We start from the raw sequence: 19,440 nt of genomic DNA on the forward strand, positions 1-19,440 counted from the left end.
AGAGTGGCTCCCGGCCCTCGGCTGCCTTCTCTGTGTGTCATTTCCCTGATTCAGCAGAACACGTGTCCTGCGGTTGCCACGCTGCAGGCTGCCGAGGAGCTGTGGGGAGCTCCTGGCCAGGCCCCAGGCCGCCCTCAGGCCAGGACGGCAGGGCGGGAGGCTGGGGGTCAGGGAGGCCACGTGCCAGGGTCTCCTTCCTCTCCTCTCCGCCTCGCTGTTGGCCTCCGCCTTGGCCCAGGGGAGCGGTTCCCCGCGCCACTTGGAACAAGGACCCTTCCAATCCCACACCTCCATGTGCCTTTTCAGCACGTTGTTCGAGACAGCCTCCCGAGGGGCTCCCACGCACCTGGGCAGGGAGACAGCAGCTTGTAGGAGACTGAGCCCCAGAGGGGACAGGGTCTCACCCAGGACCACGTGGCTGGCTTGTGGCTGGGCCAGAACTGGAGCCTAGATCCACTTACCCTCTAGGGATCCTGGTGTCCTCATGTCCCCCGACCCTAGCAAACCAGCACTGGGGCGGGCTGGGCTGCCGGCGGCTCTGTGTCTGTTCACTCGGAGCACGCCTGGCACTCAGCAGCCAGGAGGAGCTCGCGTCATGCTAGGTGCTAGGGATAGAAGCGTGAAGGGCCATGACTGCCACATCCATGTCAAAATCCACAACACGCAATATGTGCGCCGGCAACACAGAGCTCTCTAGGCCCAGAGGCCTTGAAGGCGCTGAGCAGTGGAACATCCAGTGCAGCGGAGCCCAGGCCCAGAGGCTGGGGGTCAGCCGAAGCCTGGTTGAGAAGGGGAGCTAGCGTGCTGGGCCTTTGTGCCAGAGGCAGCGGAGGCCACGGGAGGCTCTGGAGCAGCAGTGCCAGTCTGAGCAGGATCTTGGTGTGATGGGCCAGGACACCTGTGTTTGGGCCTGACTCTTCCCTCCTCCTCGTCACCTCTCACCCCGCAGCATCGACGTGCTGGGCTCCGCGCCCCCTTCCGGCCAGAGGCGCTATCGGAACTGGAATCCCCCACTGCTAGGCAACCTCCCCGAAGACTTTCTCCGCATCCTGCCCCAGCAGCTGGACAGCATACAGGTAACGGAGGATTCCCCCGCCCCTGGCCTGTGCAGCAGCCCTGCTTGCCCACACCGTTCATGCCAGCCAGTGTCACTCCCTGCTGTTTAAGCCCAGGCTGAGCTGTTTCTGTTGCCCTGGGTTTGTAGGGAAAGAACACTGAACCAAAAGCCTCATTTCCTGTCTGGGCATGGAGGTTTCCTCTTCCGCCCAGGAAGGTGACAGCCCTGGGGACGCTCCCTGGCTGCGGCCATCACCCCAGGCTGGAGGGAGGTGGGCAGGGGCAGGGGGTGGGAACTGTCAACGGCAGAGGTGCTTCTCCCCAGAGGCTGGCCCTCTGCAAGGGGTCTCCCCTGAGACAGCTTAGACAGGGAGAGCTTTGAGTTTGGGGACCCTGAGCAGTTCGCAGATCACTCTTCCGGACTATTCAGGTTTTGATGAAGGAAGGTGTGGGGGGGCGTCCAAGGTGGAGGAGGTGGGGAGTAGTTTTTAAGCCCTTGCTGCTTCCTCAGCAGAGAGGGCTCTGGCCTGTGAAGTTAGATAGGAGGTGCTGGCCGCAGTGTGCGGCCACAGCATCCTGGGAAGGACACGTGTACCCCAGGTGCGCGTGGATATCTGTGCAGCGTGCGTCCTTGTGAGTAGGCGGTCCAAATGCTCGCTCCCCTCCTCAGGCTACCTCCGGGGGCTCCAAGCCTGCGATCACGGAGGGAGGCCGGCCCCTCACGTCCGGGCCCGGACCCCGGGACCAGGAGAACCGCTGGAAGCAATACCTGGAGGACGAGAGGATCGCGCTCTTCCTGCAGAACGAGGAGTTCATGAAGGAGCTGCAGCGCAACCGCGACTTCCTCCTTGCCCTGGAGAGAGGTGGTGCCCCGGGTGGGGTGCTGCGGCCGCTGCTCCACGGCTAAGGAGGGGCTGATGCTGGCTTTAGCCTTGGAGCTCGGGGTGGCCTCTGTGCTGTTGAGTTATCCTGGTGGGAGCCCCAGAAGTCTGCCAACAGGGACCTGAGTCACCAGCCACCACTTCCCTCCTCTGGAACTCAGAGAGAGAGAGGGGTGCCCCTCCCTTGCTCCCCTGCCTGTCTGCTCTGTGCCAGGCACTGGCTTCGGCACCATATGTCTGGGTCTCCAGGAATAGAGTGATTGGGTCCGTGGGTGCCTCCCTGAGCAGAGGACATTTGAGCAGGGGCTCTTGAGTTTTTTGGGTGTTTGAGTTGTCCTTGGGCCCAGCACTCTACTGGCCCCAGCCTGGCTGCCTTCCCCCTTCAGGGTGGGAGTGTTTGATGGGGGTACAGCGAGGGGCCTGTGGGAGAGGGGTGTGGGTGTGTGCGCGTGTGTGTGTCTGACTGTGTTTTGGGGGAGGGAGCACGGTGTGCAGGGAGAAGTCTGGCCTGAGACAGAGGAGGCCCAAGGCTGGACCCAGCTCTGCATTAAAGGTGCTGGGGGTCTCGGGGTCTTTCCTTTTTTTTTTGCGGTACGCGGGCCTCTCACTGCTGTGGCCTCTCCCATTGCGGAGCACAGGCTCCGGACACGCAGGCTCAGCGGCCGTGGCTCACGGGCCCAGCCGCTCTGCGGCATGCGGGATCCTCCCGGACCGGGGCACGAACCCGCGTCCCCTGCATCAGCAGGCGGACTCTTACTGCGCCACCAGGGAAGCCCGGGGTCTTTCCTTTTAAATGAAGGGCTGGACTGTCTGACTTCCCAGGGTCCTTCTCATTTTGACATTCTGACACTGCAGGTTGTCAGGGCAGTCGTTTCTGTATCTTTGAGAGTTCTGGTTCTTTGAGAGCCCGTAGGCGTCGTGTGTGCACATATTTCGGGTGTGCAGGTGTGTGTGTGTGTGATTCTGGGGGTTTGGCCTCTAACAACCTCCTGCATCTCAGCGCAGGCTGCCCCTGGGTGGGAGCTAACTTCCCCGACCAGAATGTGGTCCTTTTCCAGATCGATTGAAATACGAGTCCCAGAAATCTACATCCAGCAGCGTAGCTGTGGGAAATGACTTTGACTTTCCCGCTCCTGTCCCAGGTAACCTTGCCTTCCTAAGAGAGAGGCCTGGAGGGTGTAGGGGGCTCACACCCCAGCTGTGGTTTGCGTATTTGGAGTTTGGGGGTAGGCTGAGGAAGCAGGCTGGTGGGGAGGTTTCTCCCTCTTCTCCATGCTCTCCGAGAGGGAGATGGCCCCTCCATTCAGCAGCCCCGGGTTCTTACCAACCCAGCGGCTGCTGCAACCCACACCCGGGATTGGCCAACGGACTGGCTGAACTCCTTGGAGGTGCCTGGAGCACGGGCAAGAAGGGGACACACCACACCACGTAATGTCCCACGGGGTGTCGGGCTTGGGGTGGCCAGGGACTCAGAGACTGGGTCACTGCCCAGGGGGAGCTTATGATTTTACTGGGAACAAACACTGGAGATGCATCCGAGAAACAGGCAGAAGAAGCAGCAAGGCTGAAGACACGCTTGTTAATTACGGCAAAAACATGTCGGCGCGGAAGGGCAGGATCAATCTGGGAAGAGTTCATTCGTTCATTCATTCATTCAGTACCTGGGGAGTATCTGCCACAGGCCAGGCTCTGCCTTAGTGTTGGAGGAATAGAATTGGAAGCTTCACGTCCAAGGTGGTGAGAAGCAAGAATTGCCTCAGTGGCTGAAGGAGGGCCAGGGGTGGACAGCAGGCTGCTGGGCTGCACGGACGAGGGTCAGGCTGGAGCTGGGGACACCCTGAAGGTCCCGGTTCCATCCTCGACATCTGGACTCTGCCTGTGTGTGTGCACAGTGGCCCCTGGTCAGCCAGTGCCCACCACACACACACACACACAGGCTGCCCGCCTCAGAGGAAGAATCCGCAGCTCTTGCCCGAAACAGAGCTTACATCGCGTGGTACAATGGGGGAGGGGGGCAGAAGGATGGGGAGCTCAGCTGATCCCAGCTTGAAGAGGGAAAATCCTGTCGAACTGATTCATAAGCGACAGGCTGGGAGCTTAGGTCCCACCAGATACGCATCTGGGGGTTTAACAGCAGCCTCTTGTCCTTGATCCCAAATTAACCATAGACACCGGGACCGCCGAGGTGGATCGGGATGACTCACAGGGACTTAGCAGGCAAGGTGACTCGGGATTAGCGTGGGAGCTTAGAAGGGCCTTGAGGGACCCAAGTGGGTGCCGAGTGAACGGGGAGACTCGGCGTACCACGTCAGGACGCAGGCAGGCTGGCCACGTGCTGGTGAATGTGTGACAGCCTGTCGGGGTGCAGGGGAAGCCCCAGTGCTTAGCATCTGGTAGCTTCCATGCTGTAAACACTCCCATCGTGGCTGATTTCAAGCTACCAAAGGGCCTTCACGGAATGCAGAGTGGTCAGAGGAACGGACCGTTGGGAGCCTGCGGGAGCCGGCCCTCCACACATACAGACCAGACCACTGACCCTTTTTACAGAAAAGGGGAGAGTGAGGCTTGGGTGGGGAAAGAAATGCTCCTTGAACCCTGGTGTCCTCCTTGCTATAAGCTCCCTCCTGGTTAGGGCAGAAGCCTGCTCTTTGCTCCCTTCCTCAAGTGGAAGGGTGGGGCTGAGCCCCTGTCCTGTGGGGACAGCCCTGACCCCCCTCCCCGGGCCTTGGGCAGCCACTGGCCCTCAGAGGTGTCTTCCCCCTTCCAGGAACCAGCGACAACAACCCCGCTGCGTCTGAAGATGCCTTATTCAGGGACAAGTTGAAACACATGGGAAAATGTGAGTCCAGCGTACGCCCCCTCCCCAGCTCTTCTAAGGCAGGCCTGTGGCCTCCTGGGAGGGAGGGAGCCACCCGGAATTTTAATGCAGCTGACTCTTGGTGAACCAAAGTGACATTTTAATCACGGGCTGGCTCCCTCAGTTTTCCTGCCTCTCTTCCCTGTGCAACTGAGTCTGGATACAAATTAAGTTTTAAATCCTCTTGGGCCATCTGTCTGCAGAAAAATAATAATGTGCTGGACACCGCGCCCCCCTGCCCCCCGCCGTTTTAGAGTTCACGTTCTCTGTGGCTTGAGGGGGCTTGGCCAGGCTGGGCCTGAGTGGGGAGGCCCAAGCTAAGTCCACGTTCTGTGGGTGGGCGGTCCACCGGGTCAGTGGCCCCTTCCCACAAAGTCCTGCCAGCCGGGTCCCGCCTTCCCCTCCACCCCACCCCCCAGACACACAACCATGCGTGAATGAGGCTGCCATCCTTTCAGGCTCCATTTCAGAGAAAATCTCGGATTAGTCATGGAAATCCCAGAACCAACCCTGGAGGTGGAGAGGGGAGAAGGGGAGGTGGCAGGAAGAAAGCCAAGACGTGAAGCCGTCTGTCACAGCTGGGGAAGGAGGAATACCCGGATCTCAGCTGCTGGCTGCGGCCCCTGGCCAAGCTCCCGGTGGCGCTGCCTCTGCCGGCCGACCCAGGATGGCAGCCTCACTCCGCCAGGGCACCAGCCTGACCCCGGTCTGCGATTGCTGTCACCTCTTCCCCTCCCCCCCCAGCCTGCCCACCTGCCCCAGTCCTGGGGGGCAGCTACCTGCTGCTCCGGCTGCCGGCTCACAGGTCTCTCTGCCCCTAGCCACCCGGAGGAAGCTGTTTGAACTGGCCAGGGCCTTCTCGGAGAAGACCAAGATGAGGAAGTCAAAGAGGAAACACTTGTTGAAGCATCAGTCGTATCCTTTCCAGCCTGGCACCGGGTGGCAGCGGTGGGTGCTAAGGGTGCTGAAAACCCTGGGCTGGACTCCCTGAGGCTGCACCCTCCCCCGGAGTGGGACCGGGCCACGTGACTCTCCCCTCTCCCACCCTGGGCCCTGCTGCCAGCCTGGCGCTGCCCTTTTTTTTTTTTTTTTTTCCCCCCCCCGGTACGCGGGCCTCTCACTGTTGTGGCCTCTCCCGCTGCGGAGCAGAGGCTCCGGACGCGCAGGCTCAGCGGCCATGGCTCACGGGCCCAGCCGCTCCGCGGCATGTGGGATCTTCCCGGACCGGGGCACGAACCCGCGTCCCCTGCATCGGCAGGCGGACTCTCAACCACTGCGCCACCAGGGAAGCCCTGACCTATCTATTGACACCAGTGTTGACTCCCATCACCAGGCATGGGGAACAGGCCAGTGTAGGCCCCTGTAGGCTCAGAAGCTGTCCTACCACTTTTTAACTTTTTGTCTGGGGTAATCTGCGTCTTGAGAGAAAACTTCGTCCTTCCATGGAAATAAGCAAACCTTTTCCTAATTTCCTTTTTTTTTTTTTAATTTATTTATTTTATTCATTTTTGGCTGCGTTGGGTCTTCATTGCTGCATGCAGGTTTTTCTCTAGTTGTGGAGAGCGGGGGCCACTCTTCGTTGCGGTGCGCGGGCTTCTCACTGCGGTGGCTTCTCTCGTTGCAGAGCACAGGCTCTAGGCGCACAGGCTTCAGTAGTCGTGGCTCGCGGGCTCCAGAGCGCAGGCTCAGCAGTTATGGTGCATGGGCTTAGCTGCCCCACGGCATGTGGGATCTTCCTGGACCAGGGCCCGAACCCGTGTCCCCTGCTTTGGCAGGCGGATTCTTAACCACTGCACCACCAGGGAAACCCCCCTAATTTCTTAAGTTGAATTGATCCACAGACCTTTCCACCTCCTCAATTCACGTATTGGCCCTGCCTTCTCACTCTTAGTTCCTCCAGTAAAAATATGGTTTTCCACAATTTTACCCAGACTTCCATCCATGCTTGTCAAACAGGGCCCAGGATATTATTATAGAAGCTGAGCAGCCAAAGGAGAACAGGGAGAAAGTTCCTTCTCTGTTCCCAGAGATGGGAGCTGGGGGAGAGAGTCAGCACCTGGCTGCTCAGCTGACCCCAAGAAAAGGAGTCTGCAGGAGGTATTGGGGAGTTTGGGGGGGATAAGGCTGGTGCGGTGAAGGCCTCCTGAGCTTGGGGCGGGGGTAGAAGTCCAGGGACAGGGAGTGCCCACCCATCCCTGGGACAGTTTTCCTGAATGGTCCGGCAGACTGGGGGCTGCGGCATCAACAGCCAATCTCCTGGACGACGTGGAGGGCCACACTTGTGGTGAGGCGGGGAGGGCAGGGAAGTCGGGGCTCTGAGTTGCCTGTGTTGGGTGGTCCTCCAAGAGGAGGGCCTGGGTGTTTCACAGGTGAACCCAGACTGTAAAGGAGGGGACACCGAACCTGGGGGACATATCAGGGTTGGTGGGCAGGCGACCCAAGGGAATGGGTCCCCCTCGTGACTTGGTCCATATCGCCTCTCCCTTCCACTCCTGAAAAGGGGCCCAGCCACATCTCCACCTAAATCTTTACCTGGAGCACAAAGCACCGAGTGCTGTTTCTGGGGAATATTCTCTGGGGTGTGAGGGGACAGACAGGCCCACCCACATGGAAGGGCCTCCCCTTGAGAGCCACGCGCTGGGCAGTTTCAGTGTCTGGGGCCCAGAGGCCTTCCAGCGTTCATTCAGTCCCTCCCAAAGGCGTGTGGGCCAGCAGACACTGCCTCAGACCTTCCAAGGCCCACAGCTGAACCCTGATCCTCAGGCCTCAGAGCAGAGGAGCCCTTTGGTGTCAGGAGACATCCAGAAACAAGGGCTAGAAGGGCCTTGGAGGTCATCTGGACAGTCCGACTTCCCCATCTCATTTTATAGATGAGGAAACTGAGGGAAGAACTTGTCCAAGGCCTCAGAGCTCATCGATAGAGACAGAGCAGCAGACAGGGGTCCTAACCCCGCACTGTGCCCAGTTGCCCCTCACCAGACCCGCGCATCGCTCCCGGGGATCAGCGTGTGCCCTGGCAAACAAGGGTGGAGAGAGTTGGCTCAGCTGTCTTGCCCAGCCTGGGAGACGTGTCTGAGTGAGGCCGTGCAGGGTGGAGGGTGAGGTGCTTTCCTCTGCTTTTCAGACGAAGACTTCCGGGGAAGGCGACAGGAGGTGCCCAAGGTGGAGGAAGCACTAAGGGAAGGACAGTAAGAGGTAAGGTGCAGGACTGCCCTGCCCCACACCCCAGAGGGTGGTCTTCCCCGTGGTCCAGAGGCATCAGGCTCAGGCAACTAGATGGCGCAGGTCCGGGGTTTTTTCCCTTGTTACGGCGGGGGGCGTGCGCATGGGGGAACTAGTGTTTTGCGTTATTTATTCATTTGACAGAAGATAGTCACACCTATGCCAGATGCTAGGAACAGGAAGCGAAAAACCAGCTTTGACCTTGAATAGTTTACAACACAGTTGAGAAGAGAGTCCAGGATACACACAGCACACTAATTTAAGAAAAACTGAGATGGCCTCACCGGCCACGTCCACACAGAACTCTGCCATTGCCTCGGGTTTTGGTGGTTGGGAAGATGAGGGAACGGCCCCTCTCAAGACAGCTCTGTTTCTGGCTGGAGCCATGGGCCTCCAGGCTGCTTTTCCTCCTCTATCCCAGTGCATCCCTGGGGAAGAAACAGGGAATGTCAACACCTCCTCCAGGGCTCAGGGGAACCTGTCCCTCTTCCAGCCCCTCCCCCATCAGGAAGCTGCCTGCTCACCCTGCCCCCAGCCGCTGTCCTGGTCCCAGGGGTCAGCTATCTACAGGGCTTTTTTTTTTTTGCGGTACGCGGGCCTCTCACTGTTGTGGCCTCTCCCGTTGCGGAGCACAGGCTCTGGACGCGCAGGCTCAGCGGCCATGGCTCATGGGCCCAGCCGCTCCGCGGCATGTGGGATCCTCCCGGACCGGGGCACGAACCCGTGTCCCCTGCATCGGCAGGCAGACTCTCAACCACTGCGCCACCAGGGAAGCCCTACAGGGCTTTCTTGAGCTCACGGTGTGGCAGGTATGGCCCTTTTTCAGGCTATGGAGAAATACTTGCTACCCTCAGGGTAACTGCAGTGGAGGGGAGAAACCAGGGTGGGGAGGACACAGCCAGGAAGAGTACAGGCGCCCTCTCCCCTCAGCCTGGGCGGCTGGCCTTCACGTCACCTCTAGTTGACTCGCCACCCTCCACCAGGCCCTTCCAGACCTCTTCTGTTCTCTCAGGCTCTCCTCACCCATGTTGCTGCACCCAGGCTTCCCAGGTATCCGGAATGCTGAAATAAAGCCAGCCGAGGGGAGGACCCCCGCCTCCCGTGCAGTGTCGCTACCACTTCCTTCCCACTGGTCCCCCGGGAAACGTGCTGGCCCAAAGCCACCCCTATCAGGACCTTCCTCATAATTTCTTTCTTTCCTGAATCTTCCAGCTTTTCCCTTTCCTTCCTCAGGTCTACATCCTCCTCGTCCCATCTTAAAAACCAAGAGTCCTCAATATTTTCCATCATCACCCAGTTTGCAGAAAAGTGCACCCTCCTTCACCCATTGCCAGCTGGCACCCCCACCCCCACCCCCAGACTGACTCAGGATCACCTGCCAGGTCCTGGGCCTTTTCCTGTTCTGCATCCTCTGGTGCTGTCTCTGCACGCCATGCCCGTCGTCTCCCCTGAAACTGCCCTCCCTTGGCTCCTGTGGCCCCAGGAATCCTGGATCCCCTTTCTCTCTGCCTCTGATTCTCTGTGCGCTTTGGGGCTCCCGTGGCTCCTTCCACTCCCGCAATCCCAGCTCTCCCCGTAGCTCTGGGCTTGACCCTCTTCAAAGTCTCCTTACTCCCTCTCCCTAGCGGTGCCACCAGCCTCTCTTACAGCATCAGCAATACTTTTGTGCAGTTGGTTCCCAAATCCGGATCTCCCTCTTAGTTCTCCAAATCCACTCCACGGCCCCAGCTGTGCCCACGATGGTCTTTCTAGCCCTGGCTGTCAACTCACTGAAAGCTAGACAGTCCCACTTCCGATTTCCCCGGTTCGTTTCTCTTCTTATTCCTCGCATCACTGCCCTGGCAGACTCTCATCGCCTGGCTAACAGCTGCTGGTCTCTTCACTGCCCCTGCTCTGTTTACCCATCGCCAGGACACCACTACAGTTCCATTTCTCCCTTGCTCTCTGAACGGGTCTTCCGAGCGAAGTCTCCTCAGCTTGGTGTGGGCGTCCCACCAAATTCTGATCCCATTTTACTTTTCTGCCCCTACAGGTGCCCTTGGTGTAGCTCAGCTGGGCTACCGCTGTATCACAGAACAGGCCAGGCACCCAGGCACACCTCTCAGCCCTTCACAGACAGCTGCTTCACCCCACCCGCCCCACTCCATCTCTAGCTGCCAGAGTCCCTGCTGTTTTGCAAGTTGGAATGTTTCTAGGAGCTTGGATTGGTGGGTGTGACCGCAGGCAGAGTTCCAAGGCTGACACAGAGTCCCTGGGGGAAGGAGAAGCCTCCTGTCTTTAGAAGCTTCTGCCCAGAACCATCTCTCCAGGAACCAGTGGTGAGGAAAGACCCCTGGGCTCCACTGAAAAAGACTTCTCCCATCCCTTTTTCCTGCCAGATGTAGCAGTTTCTCCTCGCCGGAGACCATCTGACCCGGTAGAGGCAGCCACAGAGCAAACCGGCCCTCCGCTGAAGAGCCCAGCTGCAGCCGGACGGATGGTGCTTGAGTTCTGAGGCCCAGTGGTTCTCCAGCCACAGTCCAGCCCAGCCACTGCCACTGCCACTTCCCAAGGGACTTAGAACTTCGGAGTTGCATGCTGTGATTGGAGGAAGGGCCTGAGGGTGGAGGCAGCAGCCAACCACAGTCCCTTTCGTAGCCAGGCTGTTCTGTGGGGAACGAGTGGAAATGTAGGATCTAACCCCTCTTCTTAAAAAAAAAAAAAAAAACCACCCAGAAAACTGGCAAAGGTTGGAGTACCCAGAAGGGGAGGATGATCCTACCAGAGGCTCGTTGGCCTGAAGGTGGAGCCCCTGCCCCCCTCTTGTCCTGGTCTCTCCTGTCGGGCCACAGACACTGCCTGATCCCATACCGCCATCCGCAGCTCCCTTCTGGGCACCTAGGGTCCTTTATTCCCATGGCCTTCTGCATCTCAGTCTTTCCCCAGGGGTGCTGGTCCTTGGCACTCCCCTGCACGGAGCTCTGGGTGAGAAAGCCCTGGGCAGTCACTCGGGCCCGCTCTGAGGAGTGATGGGCCACCGCAGAGAGGTATCTGCTGAGTACCCTGCCTGGGCCCCTCGGGCTGCCTCTGTTAGGGGCTGGCAAGGGCCCCCAGCAGGGATGGGGAGGCTGGCCACCCCGGAGCTGGCGGATTCTAGCTAGGCAGGGGTAGTGTTTACTCTGACAGAAGACGAAAGTCAGTCCTGGATGGGATCCTGTAGTCCCACGACAGTGGGGGCTCCAGGGGCTCTGACTCCCCAGTTGGACTAGAAGTTCTGCTGTCATTAAGGGTGGGCAGCGGCCAGTTCTTCAGTAACCCTGAGAAGGTGCAGGACTGAGGGGCAAGAAGGAGAGGCTGCCAGCCGGGCCAGAGCCTCTGGGGCAGAAGGGCTTGCTGGGTGCCCCTTGCCAAGAGTGAGAAGGCAAATGGCCAGGAGGAAAACAAGGGTCCTACGAACCTGACCCGGCACCAACCACTGCCAACGGGAGGGAGGGAGGGAGTGAGGGAGGGGCAGCCGGGCTTCCGTGGCCCGGCTGGAGGCGGGAAGGCGCCGACCTCGGGAGAACCGGGGAGCCGGGCAGGCACGGGGCTAGGGCCCGAGCGGGGAGCCAGCCCAGCGGCACGGCGGTGGGGCGTTGGGGGCGGGCGCCAAGCCTGGCGGGGCTTGGTGGCCCTAAGCCACCTCGAGATAGTGAGGGCGTGGCGGGCTCCCCGCGGTGCCGGAGGGGGACCCTGGCCCGGCTCAGCCTCCCGAGCGAGTGCGGAAGTGCTGCCGCCCTCCAATCCCCACCGCCCCCCAAGGGCTCCTGATGACCGGGCACAGAAGAGGGGGAGCGCCAGTCGCCCCCCGCCCCCCACCCCCCGTCCGTGTGTGTGGCTTTGTCAGTTTTTTTGTTTTTTCTCCTGCGTGTGGGTTTTATCTTGGAGCAGTTTCATAGGAATTCGTGTAATAAAGACTTGGTGTTCTCTTGGTGCTCTGACGTGGCGGCGCGTGTGCTGACCCTCCTCTTCGCCTCCCCCTCCCCCCGGCACCCCGCGCCCGTGGGCCGCCTGCCTGGCCCACCCGCAGTCCCCGCGGGGCCCCGGGGCTCGGCATCCCCGCAGCGCCCCTCAGGTGGCCCCTGTGCCGCACCGCAGCCTCGCCCACCTGCTGGCGCTGCCCGCCTTCCTGTTTGCCTGGGAAAGTAAACCGCTTGCTGGCAGGCCAGGGAAACAGCAGTCTGTTGCGAGCGCTCCAGCCGGTCACCTTCCTAAATAAACAGAAAGCTGCCAGAATAACGTCTCGCCTGGAGCTGCGGGGATGTGTAGTGTCGGGCTTCAGAGGGCCCGCAGACATCTTCCAGTTCAAACCCCTCTCGCTTTCCCTACTCCCAGGCTTCGGTGAACCACCTCCCGCGCCAGGGAGCTCACTGCCAGAGGAGGAGGCTGGTGCCCTTTTCAGACAGGGCGGTTTTCAAGGTTAAAAAGTTCTTCCTGGTGTTGAGCTGTGGGCCTCCTTGTGGCTTCAACCCACACAACTTATTTCTGGGCTCCGAGTCACCCAGGCCAAGTCACTGCTTTTCCTCTGATGCCATGATTTTTTGTTTGTTTTTAATGTTTATTTGTTTATTTTATCATTTACTTGGCTGCACCGGGTCTTAGTCACGGCACGCGGGATCTTCGTGGTGGCATGAGGGATCTTTAGTTGCGGCATGTGAACTCTTAGTTGCAGCACGTGGGATCTAGTTCCCTGACCAGGGATCGAAGCTGGGCCCCTTGCATTGGGAGCATGGAGTCTTAGCCACTGGACCGCCAGGGAAGTCCCCCCGTCCCCATGCCATGTTTGAGTTCAGTGGCCTTTCTCCTGGATAAACAATGCAGGTTCTTCCTGCCTCCCCTACAAAAATGTTCTGCCCCCACCCCTGCCCTGCCCCTAGCCCAGGTAGACCCAGGTGGGCTTGTAAATTGACGTACCTGGACAGCTGGTAATGCTCCAGACCTGGTGTTTGGACCTCAGCAACCCAAGCTTATCCTCTCATCCCTGCTCTGTGCATTCTTTACTGATAGCTGTTGATCAGTGTAAATCCCCCCACCGCCAGCATAACACCAGCGCCTGGGACCTTGTTAGAAATGCCAATTCTCAACCCCACCCCAAACTGAGTCAGAAACTCTGGGGGTGCAGCCCAGCAGTGTGTGCTTCTGATATGCACTAAAGTTTGGGAGCCGTGGTGTTAGGTCAGTACCTAGTACTGGCTGCAGAGTAGAATTACCAGAGTAGTTTAAAAAATCTTGATGCTCAGTACCCTACACCAATTAAATCAGCCGTTATAGGTTGGTTTCTTTGAAAGCGCCTCAGGTAATTCAAGTTCACACTCAAGTTTGCGGACCAGCACGCTAAGCAGTCTGGTAGGTGTTTCATATTAGCCCAGTTAATTTTGCCCAATAATGGCCACTTTACAGATGATGCAATGACAATTCAGAAAGGTTAAGTAACTTACCTAAGAGCTAGCAAGGTGTGAAGTAAGAAAAGGGGCCAGGGCTGCCTGACTTCAGAACCTGTGCTCCGCCCTCCATCCAGACCTCCTGAATCTGAACTTGGGGTATATTTGAACAAGGCTTCCAGATGATTCTGATACGTTTGAGAACCACAGTTCTACTACCTTGCTACTCAAAGTCTGGTCTGCAGACCAGCAGCATCTCTATCATCCGGGAGCTTGTTAGAAACAGAATTCCCAGCTCTGCTCCAGACCTACTGAACCAGAATGTGCATTTTAAAAAACTCCTCAGTTGTCTTCTGTGCACAGTAAGGCTTGAGAAACACTGGTTCTCAAACTTGCTGCCCACTGGGATCATCTCTGTTGTTTGGTCCCATTCCCAGAGATTCTGGTTTCATTGATTCGGGATTTAGCCTGGGAATCAGATCGTACAAGCTCCTGGGTGATTCTAATGTGCGGCAAAGTTTGAGCACACTCACTATTATGCCTATTAGTGTAGATGAGGCTGAAGGTGATTGGAACCAGAGAGGGGGGGTGTAGGGAAAGAAGGCAAAGAAAGCTTACCAGGTCCAACAGGAGTGCAGAAGAGGAAGCCCCTGCTCCATGATGAGTCCCTCCCAGTTGATCAGTGTGTAGAGGACCCAGGAACGAGTCGGGCTGGGTCAGGTGACTGCCTCAGCCACCCAGCCTCACACCATGTTCATCTGCAAGTCCTGGGCTCTTGGTATCCACAACGTGATACTTGTAGATTCATCTGCAAAAATGCTGAGCTGGGCTATCTGGAGTCTGGTCCAGCCAATGCTCCTCCCCCTTTGTATGCTTTGGTGTCCTCAGGGCTCAGTCCCAGCTTGCGAGGAGCTCATGGGGCTGGGGAATGCTGTGCCCGGAAGAACTGGCCTGGTTATTACCATGCTGGGGTCTCAACCCTCCCTCTGTTCTCCTGAAGCAACTGGTAAGGGGTTGAGGTTGGAGGAAACACAGGAGAACTTGGTTTGAAGCAGGCAGGTAAGGTGTGGGATGATGATGCTGAGAGCTGCTTATCAGTGCTTACTGTATGTCAGTCATTTTTCTGGGGTGCTTTACAAAAATTATTTTATCCCACAACTATTATATGAAATCAGTATTTATACTCCCATTTCCCAGATCAGGAAACTGAGGCCCAGAGATGTTAAGGTCCTTACTCAGTATCACCGTCAGTAAGTGGTAGTGCCTGAATTTGAACCCAGGCAGCTGAACTCCAGAGCTGGTGCCTAAACACTAAGCTATATATTGGGGTGGCGGGAACAGGTGATAAGACTTAGAACCCCTGCATAAATGCAATTTGTAGAGCACGGAAAGGTCCACCTGCTTAAAAACATCTTCAACAGCACGCCCGGAAGTCACCTATTAGCATTCTTTATCTGATTTTTAAAACAATCTTACCATTTCCATTAAATGGCAAATATGCTGCTGAGAGCCACACATGAACCTCTTTTGCCCATTATCACAGCATAGATTAATATTCATTGGATTAATTGGCTAGACCAGCTGGAGAAAGATTTGGAAGTTTCTGGAGTTGATGGTGGGGTGAGGGGGTGGGTTGGGGTGTTGAAGGGGGCTGTGTAGATCTACTGCCACCTGGTGGTGATCTCTCAGAAGCGGCAGTTGCTGGTCACCGAGGGGCCCAAACACCATGTTCCCAGAAGGAAGACCCGAGCACCTGTGTGGCCTGAAGCCAGACGAGGAAGTTTACTCTGTTCCCATGGTCTTCTGTTTGGTAAAATTTGCAAAGCAAGGATATTTTTGTACCATTTTCTTAAAAGGGCCATTGAGATTACATAAGCTTCGGGCCCCACAAAACCAGCATCTACCTGGCCTGTCATTTCTATAAAGAGTCACAGTCCTTTATCAGGCCAGGAGGATTATTCCAGGGACTCTGCAGGGAGGAGTTGTGAAGCTCAGTACAAACTCAGCATGAGCCTGTCTTGCTCTGACCTTGCCATTCAGAGCGTGGTCTGTGGATACGGTAACCAACTGTTCTGGTTTTCCAGGACTGAGTGGCTTCCTCGGATGTGGGGATGTGGAACTTTCAATGCTAAAACCAGGAAAGTCCGTGGCAAACTTGGGTGAGTCGATTACTGTATCTGCAGACTAGCAGTATTGGCGTCAGCCTGGAAGTTTTTTTAGAAATGCAGTTTCAGGCCTCACCCCAGAACTCCTGGGTCAGAATCTGCATTTTCCAAGAACCCCATGACCTTCAGGTACACATTAAAGATGGAGGGCTCTGCCTCCCCCAAGAAAAGAGGGGCCTACCCCAGCCCTGAAATGTGTGCCTGCAAGGGTCTCATCTTCTGCTGGGAAAACTCCACAGCGTGTTTCCCACTGGACTTTAATTCTGATAACGAAAGGCCAGACCTAGCTGGCTCCTGTTTCCACAGTGATACAGACCACCCAGGGCAGGTAGGCACAAAGTGCTTCTCTCTCCTCTGCCTGAACTGGATTCTCCTTGGGGGCAAGGCTGCTGTTTGCTGAAGAAATGAATGGGCAGCCATGTGAAAATGCCTTGAGGGAATTCCCTGGTGGTCCAGTGGATAGGTCTCCACATTTTCGCTGCTGAGGGCCTGCGTTCAATCCCTGAAAAAAGAAAGAAAGAAAGAAAAAAAGGGAAGGAAGGAAGAAAGAAAGAAAGAAAATGCCTTGAAAATTGTTAGATGAGATTTAATTGTAGGTGTGATTGAACACATCGTGATCTGTTGCTCTTGGGCATGGAATGGTCAGAAATTGTTATCATCATTATTCCTACTTATTGAGCAATTACTATACACCAGGCACAGTTTTGAGCACTCTACAAATATTAACCCACTGGTAATAACTACACTTGTTAACCCACTGGTTAACTATAGGTGTTAACAAGGCTATGTGGTGGGTGCTATGATGATGCCCATTTCACAGAAGACAAGCTGAGGCTCAGAGGTTTATAAAAAGGGATCTATCCTATCAGTGTGGCACAGAGGACAGCCAGAACGGGAAGTGACCAGGGGCCTGACAGGCTGGAGGATTGCTTCCATTCAACCACAGCTTTCTCCCTATGGGTGTATCCAGGGAAGGCCTCCAGGAAGGAGGGCAGCAAAGGAGGGCTGAGGTCACTGCATCCTCATTTGCTCTAACTTGGTTTTATTTCTCCGTGCTGTTCAACTGGAAAATTCTTTCTATGAGCCAGCTCTGGGCCAAGCACCAGGCTGGGCGTGGGGAGGCAGAGATAAGAGTCCTGGTTGCTGCCTCAAAGAGGCCCAGCTAGACAGACTCAGACAAGCAGACAGTTACAACGCCAGGCCCGCAAAGTGAGAGAGGGAAGGTGAGGGAGCAAGCAGGTCCCGGGGGCACATCCATGCGGTCTGGCTGAGTGTGTGCTGGGGCTGAAGCGCCTTCCCGCCTGACTGTTGAAAGGAAGTGGAGGTGTGGGCCTCCAAGGAGGGAGGGTCTGGGCCAGGAGACAAACAGCATGGAGGTGAGAGGGGGCACTCCTGCCTCTTCCTTGAAGACCCCCCCTCCATGCCCTTCCTCTTCCTGGGCCCTGTCCTGTGGATTGAATATATATTACTGTTTTCCTCCCCTTTTAAAGCAACATCTAACTGCTCTCTGGTCCTGGCTCTCTGCAGTATTCATGATTTCATCAGCATGCTGGGGGGTTCACTTGCCAAAGCTCTTCTGCTATTGGAGATGCGCTTGTTCTTTTTGTCAGACAAACTCCTGGGCGCTAATTACAAAGATGTGGGCAGACTGTAGGAAAGCCGCAAGGGATGGCCTAGACCCTACGGGTGGTACAGAGGGGCACAGTTGGCCGTCTCTAGGCCTGAAGAGAAGGGAGGAGACTGGAACCTGGGGAGAGAGCTGGGTGTGAAGAGGCCGCCCTGCGGATCTAAGACTTTACGGTCCTGGATTGTATAGGGAGGAGGGGTGGGAATGACTTCTGTCTCCTCCTTCTTCCCAGTCCCTGGCCAATGCCTCCCATTGGTGAAACAGAGGGCAAGGGGCTGGAGGATGCAGTCCTAGAAGTCAGCCTCCGGGGGCGGAAGCAGAGCTGGGTGAAGAAGGGCACAGAGTGGGTGTGGCTCTGGGCAGGCAAATGGAAGCTATTCAGTGCCGGTCCTTGTTGATCAATGTTGTGGGCTGAATGGTGTCCCTCCAAAATTCATACACTGAGGTCCTAACCCCCAGTACCTCAGGATGTGGCTGTGTTTGGAGATAGCATCTTTAAAGAGGTATTTAAGTAAAAATGAGGTCATTAGTTTGGGCCTGAATCCAATATGACTGGAGTCATAAGAAGAGGACATGGACACACACAGAGGGAAGACCGTGTGAAGACACAGGGAGAAGACAGCCATCTACAAACGGGGAGAGAGGCCTCTGAAGGAACTAGCCCTGCCAACACCTTGATCTCTGTCTGGCTTCCAGTCTCCAGAACTGTGAGACAATGGATTTCTGTTGTTTAAGCCATTCAGTCTGTGGTATTTTGTTATGGCAGCCCTAGCTACCCAACAGTCAATAAGCTATTCAGCACATAACTTATCAATTATGCATTTGCCTCTCTGTCTCCCCCTCTGGACAGCCAGCTTCTCCAGGACTCAGCACAGGGTCAGGTGGGCGCCAAAATGTTTGTGGGATGAATGGATCATTTAACAAGAAAATCAAACATTAAGGCGATCTATGGAATATCATCAAAATGTTGCAGTCTCAGGGGGCAATCAGTGGATTACAGGACACAACAGAAGTGATGCTGTAACAGCCACTAGACTTGCCTGTTACAAGCACTTACTACGTATAGGCACTGTGATGCGTGCTTTACACGAATGATCGCTTTTACTCTGGCAATGAGCAGACACCGCTAAATGTTCCATGGGGAAAGAGAGGCTTGAAAAGTTATGTAAGCGCCCAAGATGACAGGATTAATGGGCACATCTACAGTGTGATGCAGCGGGACAAAATGGGGCCCAGCGGTATTGTGGAAGGAATATGACCTTCTGGAGAGTTTACAAGCTCTATTCCTTTATCTGTAAGATTATCAGGACATGATCTATGGCCTCAGGTAGTTGAACTATTGAAGGAGATAATCCAGGTCCCTGGTGTGGTGCATGGCATGAGTGCACAGCTTCTTGCAGCTTTGAGAGGCCTGGGTGAGAAGACAGAAAACCTCTACTGTCCATTCTGCCGGCCCCCAGCTCCCTCCTACGTGATGAATGAATGCTCCCTGGGATGCAACTTCCTGTTGCAGGTTCAGAGGGTTCCCAATGCATCTTTGCTCCCACATCTCCATGGTTCCTTACACTACCCACCAACATTCCGTTCTCAGTCACAGAAGCATGAAATAGGATGCTGGTGGGGAAACTTGAAAGGCTCAGAAGAGGAAGGGACTTCCCCAAGAAGATCTAGAGAGAAAACTGCCACCTTGCAATTCCTCCCCCATCGAGCGTTTGGGTCTTTGGCTCCCCTCCCTGAACTTGCAATAAGCCCTTCTAATTCTTTAGCAGCGGTAACTGGGTAACAGCAGTGGCCTACAGGGCAGTCCCGAGTATGAGAAGGGAAGTGTGTCTGTGGTCTGGGCTGGCAGCTAGTTCTTACTTGGATGGAATTAGAAACTTGTTTTGAAGCCTGGGAAGACTATATTTAGCTGCGAGTATGTTTGCTCTCCCTAGAGCAAAGTCTTGTAGACCTGCCTAGGACTCCATGCTTGGCCCAGCGGCCAGAGCTGTGCTCTCTCTTCCCTGCTCCAGAGGGTCCTGAAGCAGCAGTGAAACCCACCCCTCGGCCCTCGGCCTCAGACCACCTGTCCCCTGCCCCTGGCGCCAGTTTTACCTGACTTCTCAGCCCATCAGTCTCCAGCCGGAGGCATGGCTAAGGAGGCATTGTGGGGTCCTAGAAAGTGCCTAGGTGGGGCTGGAAGCCTGGCTCTGTCAGTTACCTATCAGACAAGTTACTTAACTCCCTGTGGCCT

The 19,440-nt window shown here is 56.3% G+C and overlaps 1 protein-coding gene across 5 annotated transcripts in view; it reads left to right on the forward strand.

Annotated features, from left to right (window-relative positions):
* The window catches only part of CUEDC1 (CUE domain containing 1), a 76,385-nt gene extending 64,196 nt beyond the window's left edge, over positions 1 to 12,189 (forward strand). For 4 of the 5 annotated variants that reach the window (XM_059996614.1, XM_059996613.1, XM_059996616.1 and 1 more), the window contains 8 exons: positions 950 to 1,076; positions 1,727 to 1,919; positions 2,996 to 3,079; positions 4,705 to 4,776; positions 5,616 to 5,709; positions 7,020 to 7,078; positions 7,919 to 7,989; positions 10,395 to 12,187. In XM_059996614.1, coding sequence (XP_059852597.1) covers positions 950 to 1,076; positions 1,727 to 1,919; positions 2,996 to 3,079; positions 4,705 to 4,776; positions 5,616 to 5,709; positions 7,020 to 7,078; positions 7,919 to 7,986 — 697 coding nt within the window. In that variant the 3' untranslated portion in view covers positions 7,987 to 7,989; positions 10,395 to 12,187. Of the gene's footprint in view, positions 1 to 949; positions 1,077 to 1,726; positions 1,920 to 2,995; positions 3,080 to 4,704; positions 4,777 to 5,615; positions 5,710 to 7,019; positions 7,079 to 7,918; positions 7,990 to 10,394 lie in introns of all 5 variants that reach the window. The other variant, XM_069540068.1, reaches the window with a different exon arrangement.
* The last annotated feature ends 7,251 nt before the right edge of the window (positions 12,190 to 19,440 follow it).

This window comes from Delphinus delphis, chromosome 19 (assembly GCF_949987515.2).
Source record: "Delphinus delphis chromosome 19, mDelDel1.2, whole genome shotgun sequence".
Taxonomy (NCBI): Eukaryota; Metazoa; Chordata; class Mammalia; order Artiodactyla; family Delphinidae; genus Delphinus; species Delphinus delphis.